A 7,710-nucleotide genomic window follows, 5' to 3' on the forward strand; every position below is an offset into this window, starting at 1 on the left:
AGTTGGTGTTAAAATCCAGGAAATTTCTAACAGTTATGATTTACTTACAGCTTCAGCGCCAAAGGAAGAGTAGTGGAGAACTTCTCCTTGCAGGAAGAAAAATGACTGTTGTTGTGTTTCTGCAAAGAAGAATTCAGCTCAAAGTGACATGTCTTGACCATATTACTGCACAAGGAGAGCAAAGACAAATATACAGTGGTCCTTTGTTTATCATTCTAAAAATAACCCGCGATAGGTGATAGTAGCCAACTTTATTTTTTACAATTATTATAGATGTTTTATGGCTGTCAAACCCCTCACTACACACTTTATACAGTTTTCTCAGACAGGCATGAACATTTGCACACTTTTCTCTCTTGTTTAAACACTTTTAAAGTTTAAACCTTTGTAGAAAAATAAGTCCAGTATTATAGAATGAAACCAAAGATCAAACCCTGTTTTCAGGTCCCGAACATGGCAATGGAGCAGCTGTGAGAGAATTCAACATTAATGAATCAATGGTACGGAAGTGACGGAAGCAAGAAGAATGAGTTGAGTAAAGTTTGACTTACCTGGCTGTTTTGTTTCGCTTAATGCGCCTTATAATCTGAAAAATACAGGAACTCCTACCTTCCTTTAGCATGTCCAGAAGTCCAGCTTGTTGTGCGATAGTGTGATAATAATAATAATAATAATAATAATAATAATAATAATAATAATAATAATAATAATAATGGATTGGATTTATATAGCGCTTTTCAAGGCACCCAAAGCGCTTTACAATGCCACTATTCATTCATTCTCGCATTCACACACTGATGGCTGCACTTACAGCCACACAGTGGTAATATCCACCATGTTAGTGTAGAGGCTTATACATAACATTGCATTCACATTTGTCTTTCTTTAAATATAGGAATTAATTTACAGGACAATGAATAACTGGTTTGGTTCAGAATTAATTCACATATCCACATAACACTGCATTCTAAAATAAGTGCGCACATTTTAGTTTACACTGTTATGTATGATTTAATCTTTGTTTTCTGAGTTACCTTATCTGCAGCTGCTCCGGTCCCTTGATTGAGGAGCCAAGAAGTGGAAAAGAGGCGGAGCGAGCTTTAAAGGAAGACTGCAAATTGGTTCATTCCATAACTCGGGTCCTTGGGGGGGAATTGGAGTTCATTATGTTAGGTTTAGTTAGATTTTGTGTGTTTTATCCCTGTGTTTTTGTGGGCTGATCAGCCACTATTTAAGTTTCCCCTTTGTCTCAATAAGTTAGGTCAGTTTGTTTGTGTTATCAGTATTGTTGTCAACTTTGAGTAGAGTTCTGTTATTGTGACCTCTTATATGGGCCCAAGATTTTGATTCTTTTTGCATGATTTAACCAATTATGTTTTCCTTCGCTGCTCGGTCCATCACAGGTAGTTAGCATCTTCCTCTGCCTTTTGGGTGCTACTGCAGGTGCCTTTGATGGTGCAAAATGTTTCATCTACATTGTTGTGTTTGTTGGGGAGAAAATTTATAAATATGCAGTACAGCACTTCAGAGTCACACTGCTAGTGATCTCAGATTTATGTAAATCGACAAGCTGAACGCATTCTGTACTGTACAGGAGACATGGCATGGAGGAGACTGACTGACAGTGGTCTACAGCCAATGAGGACGCAGAACACAATGCGCTGTAAAAAAACAAACAAAAAAAAAGCATGCAAAATTGCACACAAAAAAAATCGCGAAACAGCAAGAACGCGAAAGAACGGCATTATAGGGAGGGGGCACTGTAGACGGAAATCACACCGCATGTATAAACAAAGTTCACCAAACACAATTACAGCACTACCTTTGATAACTTACAGCTGACTACTTTTATTAGTAAACATTCATAAACATGGGTTATTTCATTCACATCGTTGGTGATCTTGCACCTGCTGCAGACTAATGACAAAGTCGTGACTTATTCTGGAGTACAGAAACTTTCTTTTTTAAATGAACTGTGGCTACAAATAGCAACCTCGGAACGAGAGCTTGGTAAATCTGCACCACTAATACAACAATTACAAAACCTAATGTACATTATAAACATTCAAGGTATTCAAAAACATTGCCATGTAGTACCTTGTGTCCACTGGGAACCCTTTATAACAGCACAAACTTAACCTAATTGTCCTTCTTGACAAGGATGAGCTGATGCTGGTTTCGGCTGATCTGTTTTGACCTCTGCTCAAAGTTTACATTTTAAAATATTTACATACAAAAATAAGATATACACCCATACTATGTCATTTTTTGATCAGATCAGTCATGACTAAACTAAATATAAATTTCCCAGCAGACAGTAGGGCTGAAACTAAACATAAAGACATGATGCTTACAGTTGACTTGTAGAGGAGTGCAGAGCCGCTGGGATTGCTGCTGGCACAGATCATATGGCTGAAGTCTATAAGCTTCAATTCTGACTTAAATATAGCTCAAAGCTATTAAATTTAGTTGTTTTAAGTGGATTTGTATGAGTGAGTGTGTCCAAAATTATATATTATAATATAATATCACATATTTGTTTTACAAATCTCTAAACCAGGGATGCAACTATATGTTTAAACAAGTAGTGATTGTTTCATCTGGGGAAAAAAACTCAGTGAACGGCTTTTTGGTTTATATTCAACTGTCCAGACAGATTCGCATCTCCACCCTTCAAGCTCAGTGTTGCACATACAGTATGCTGTAAATTTGATCAGCCAGTACAGACATTTAAATTCTAAGCTGACCAATAAACTCACCAGTCTGTACATGCCAGTTCCAGTATGATAAACTCACCAAAGAGCCTCTGTAATTATCTTATTTTGCGTCTTTTTATGAGGACTGGCTAACTCTATTTATATTGTATATTATTTTCAAACTTCCCTCTCCTGGTGCCTAAATAATGCATACTTTTTGACTCGATACTTCAAAAATGTTTGAACATGGTTGCATTTGTGGTGTTTAGAGTAAAGAGATGTTTCTGAAATGTAAAGGGACCTATGCGCTTAGACAAAAGTGCTGTCGGACATCTTTGGAAACCCCTCCGCACTCACACACACACATCTACTTTACAAAGACAAGACACGACCCAAAGTAAGACAATATGCAGTGTTGCTCTACTGTAAATGAACGAACTCTTTGACATCATTTAGTACAGTGCAGTAAGACATTTCTTGCTCTGGTGCAAACATCTTGCGATAACATTGCTGTACGCAGCTGTTAAAACCAGCCTGCCCTTCACAATGTTCCTGACTATTTAAGGATGAGCAGAAAAGGCTGGAGTATTAAACTGGCTGTGTAGACTCTGGACTGCCACGCCGCTTTTTCAGGAAACACCCTGTTGGTTTCCATCATACAAAAACAGTCTCAGGTTCGACCCCGCAGCAACAATTATGTGTCCATCAGCCACCGCATGTCCTTGAGTATCCCGGCTTTAAAAAAAAAAAAACCCAGGTCGGAGGGGGTGGCGACGGAACCAAATGTAGGATGTGGCCTTGATTTACCCGGAAGCAGCAGGATGGCTGAACGCCTCAGGCGGTTTATTCTTAGTGGACAGACGGGGGAGGCTCAGGCAAGGCCTGGTGCCATGCGAGGGGGCGACAAGGCGGGTGCGACGTCACAGCCAGAAGTAAGCGTGGGCCGGGGCGTGGTTGGGGATTAGGGAGGTACTGGGCTGTGGGTTCAGTTGCTGCTGAGGCGGAAGGAGAAAGTCAGCAAAATGTCTGAGAGGAGGACAACTTTGCCTTCCTCCTCACTCTCCATGGGTACAGTAAAACTACTGGATGTGGTGGATCAGCAGAGTGTGTGTGTGTGTTTTTGAGATCAGCTATTACTAGAACATGTAAATATCCCAATAGGAGGAAACTGTTTTGCTGCTAAGACATGTGACCTTCACCGAGTCGATTTACTGTATTTATTGTGTATACTGAGTATAAATGTGTATTTGTGTCCGATTGAATTACATGGCTTTGTATATGTTTAAATGTGAACTGTATATAAACACATGTATATTTATATGTACGAGCCCCCAGATGTGCATATTGCATCTGTATATGCTGTTTAGACATGTTTTGTTTCTGTATGTGTGTGCATATTATGTTATCGCACTGTTTCTATTAACCCTCCGCAGCCTCTGGCTCCTTCTTCTTCTCTTTCACTTTAAGTGATGATCTCCTGGACACTTTTTTGTCTCCTGCCTCCTTCCCTTCCTTATCTTTTTCCTTCTCCTTCTTCTCCTTTGATGACTCCTTCTTCTCCTTGGAAGAAGATGATTCCTTCTTGGACTCCTTCTTTGCCTCCTCTTTGGGCTCCTTAGTTGATTCCTTTTTGGATTCCTTCTTCTCCTTGGATGACTCCTTCTTCTCCTTTTTTGTCTCCTTGATCAGCTCTTCTTCTTTTACGCTCGCCTCTGATGGTTCCTTGGACACCTCTTTCTTCTCTTTTTCTACAGAAGAAAATAAAAAATATGTAAATTTCCTTACATATGATTTAATATCTCTACCTCTTTATTCAAAAACATTACATTCATCACATTCAGTCTCAGGTCTCAGCCAAAGTGATGCCGAAGTTGAGAGTGACAAGGGAAGCCTGGGAAGAGCTGTAGAAGCCTGCTGTCACCGTGACCCAAGCGTCAGAGAAGGGTAATAAAAAAGATGGCTAGAGGTTTGGTCTGAAAGATCAGAAGGTCACAAATAGTAAATTTAAGCTTGATTTGACTCTTAGGTCCAAAAAGTCTTAATTAATAACTAAGCTGAGTCTAAATTGAATTGTCACTTATTTATTCTCACTTCACAACTCATGAAGGACAATCTTGGCATCATAGCAAGTTTAAACCCTTGATTTTAGGCAAGAAGGCAGCTCTTTCCATCCTCACTTTTGAATTAAGATCGAAAAACAGTCCTAAATCCATCCATATGGCTGCAGTTAACAAGGGGCCTGCTGCCAGAGGAATTAAACTGCAGGCACAGTTGTTTAAGATTGTTAAATTATTAAATGCAATGAATGAGACAGATTAGAAATAAAACAGAAGACGAGCAAAAGTAGTAATTGTATTATTTTGCAAAACCATGTCGATATAAGTGAAACTATTAGTTGCCCTTATATTATTCATTTAACAAAGTTAGTTGCACTTACATTGTTAGAAAAATCCTAAAACCCCTGATGTTTTAGTGGGTATAAGGAACCCCCAAAATAATGACATAATGGTACTAGAGAGCATTAATGTGAAAAAAAAAAACATCCAGCATCTATCATTTTAAATACCAGTTCAAGTCAAACACTCAGTGTAGCTATTACAATAATACGGGTTTATGCTGATGTTGATGATGCTAATGCTATAAAACAAAGATGAGATCAGAGTGGCAGCGGATCAGTGCCAGGATAATTGCTTTTCTGCTGTCTGACAACAGGAGCTGAAAAATATGAAAATAAAAGTTATAAAGTGAATCTGTGACCACAATGTTGTGGAGAGGACTGACTGGAGCAGCTTTCCCACAGGTGGTGGCCTAGATGCAGTTTTGTTGTTTACAAACTGCAAAGAGAATAAAGAAGGAGAAGGGATTTAGCCATGTAGACACACGCAAAGACAATGGTGCTGTTCAAAATGTTAATGGGCCACAGATTCTCTTAAAATACAACTTTAGATGGGTTGTATTTTAAGTCCATTAGGAGTAAGAATGAGGATTAACTAACGTTTACCCAATCAGCCTGTGTTTTAACAGAGTGATGCAAATACACTGCAACTCCCACGGGTCTTTAAAATTAAGACAAATTGACTGACAACAGCACCTGCTGCATGACAAAGGACCCCCACTTAACTCGAGTCAAGGGTGGGCCCTTGCAACCACGCACACACAGACACTCACACACATGCACACACACACACTCTGCAGCGCTGCCTTCGCTGGATTGGCTTTCTGATAAGGTGATAACGGTACGGGCGTCTGCCAACAAAGAGACACGCTTCTTATCTCCATGAGAATGGAGAGGGTTTTTCAGACTGGAGACTACAGCCTGGTATCTCACTGTGTGTGCGTGCGTATGGAAGCGATAGTACAAGAGCCACCTCTTAGAATATCTGCCAGTGTGTACGTGTGTGGATGAATCTCTCTTTGCATGTATGTGGTGGAGACTACAGACTGCTCCCTAAAGACTGCGCATGTTCACCGACTCCAGAGAGAAGCTCTAATCAGACAGTCCATCGTCTAGGGCTTAAGAAAGAGAGACTCTGGTAGTATGTGTGTGGGTGTCTGATCTAAGTGTGCTGCAAATAGCTGAAAAGTTTTTACTATATCTTTTTATAAAGTCACACTTTACATCTAAATTAATCCATTATATCACGCACTGGGCTTTCGGTGTGTGCTAAGAACAAATTAATGTAATAAAAAAAGAACTGACTTTGGCTAAAATACCTTAAATCTCTTATTGACTAGAATCGGTAGTTTAGTGTCTTTTTCATATCTTAAGTATGTTGTTTTGTATATTAGTCAAAAGGGGCATTTTTGCCCCTAATTTCCTTTAATTGCTAAATCTGCTCACACAGGCAAGAAAATTGAAAACACACGTGGATGATAAGACATTAGACGTTATGGTCTGCAGCTCCATTGTTTGAGTTTCAGTTGAACTGTTTAATGGGTGAGACGGTTGATTAAGCTGCTAGTGTTTCTAAGTACACCCACCCAACCAGGTCTAATTAGATCCAAAAAACCCACAAAACCCCTTAACTGTGCCGATCCACTTCACGCTCTAACATGCACAAAATCTATCGGCTTCTACAGAACAAGTGAGAACAAATAATTTGGAAGCACAAACAGAGAGAAAGCTGACCGCAAACTGTTCTGCAAAAGAGCAAATTTCCACTTTGGCATGCAAATTTTCCCCCTCCGCCTCGCTCAGTGACCTCAGAAGTTTTATAGTTCAACATGAAAGAAATGTTGGGTGAGGGTGTGTCTCTATCTAAGAACTGCAGCTATAAAGAAATAAAGACCAGAAAGAAAGCACATGCATGTGAAAATAGCAGAAAACATGTGCACATCTGTGTTTTTGCTGGTGTGCTACGCCAAAAACAGTATGTGCTAATCAATGATTTTCATGTGCATCAACAGTATTGGGGTCTCTGATGGGAGTAATCCTGTAGTGACCACCTAATCCCAACTGGATGGTAACTATCTGGCTAGCATTGCAAACACACTTTCCTCCACATCACTCCTCAGCAGCTGAGCCAACAGATTCCAGTCTGTGCTTGTGTTGCACATGTGCATCTGTATCTCTTATGTGCACATTTTTGGGTCTGAGAGATCATTTCATGTGAATAGAGACTCTCTGCAGACGGCAAGACTGAAACTGACCTTTAAATGATTTTTTAGCATTTTCATTTTAATGTTTTTAATGAACAAGAAGTTATTCACGAAACGTTAGATGCATATGACAAATTTCCCATCATTTAAGCAAAGCATATCTGTGCTTGTATATGAAAGCCAGGAGCTTGTAGAACCACCTTTTGCAGCAGTAATTGGAAAAAAGTCATTTGTGTACGACTTTATCAATCTCTTACATCATGGTGAGATTTTGGACCTTTTTTATAACACTGCTTCATTTGATTGAGGTCTGCAGATATTAATTTATGCAAATCTCCCTAAGTGTCCTGCCACAGCATTTAAATCATGCTGAGGCCTGAAGTTTGACTAAAAACGTCAAAGAATCAAGCAACAT

The 7,710-nt window shown here is 39.5% G+C and overlaps 1 protein-coding gene across 5 annotated transcripts in view; it reads right to left on the reverse strand.

The window, feature by feature from the left end:
- Positions 1 to 1,823: 1,823 nt before the first annotated feature.
- The window catches only part of bbs9 (Bardet-Biedl syndrome 9), a 175,927-nt gene continuing 170,040 nt past the window's right edge, over positions 1,824 to 7,710 (reverse strand). For all 5 annotated transcript variants that reach the window (XM_085176809.1, XM_085176811.1, XM_085176813.1 and 2 more), the window contains one exon: positions 1,824 to 4,444. In XM_085176809.1, the coding sequence (XP_085032935.1) occupies positions 4,116 to 4,444 (329 nt within the window). In that variant the 3' untranslated portion in view covers positions 1,824 to 4,115. The remainder of the gene's footprint in view (positions 4,445 to 7,710) is intronic.

This window comes from Neolamprologus multifasciatus, chromosome 11 (assembly GCF_963576455.1).
Source record: "Neolamprologus multifasciatus chromosome 11, fNeoMul1.2, whole genome shotgun sequence".
Taxonomy (NCBI): Eukaryota; Metazoa; Chordata; class Actinopteri; order Cichliformes; family Cichlidae; genus Neolamprologus; species Neolamprologus multifasciatus.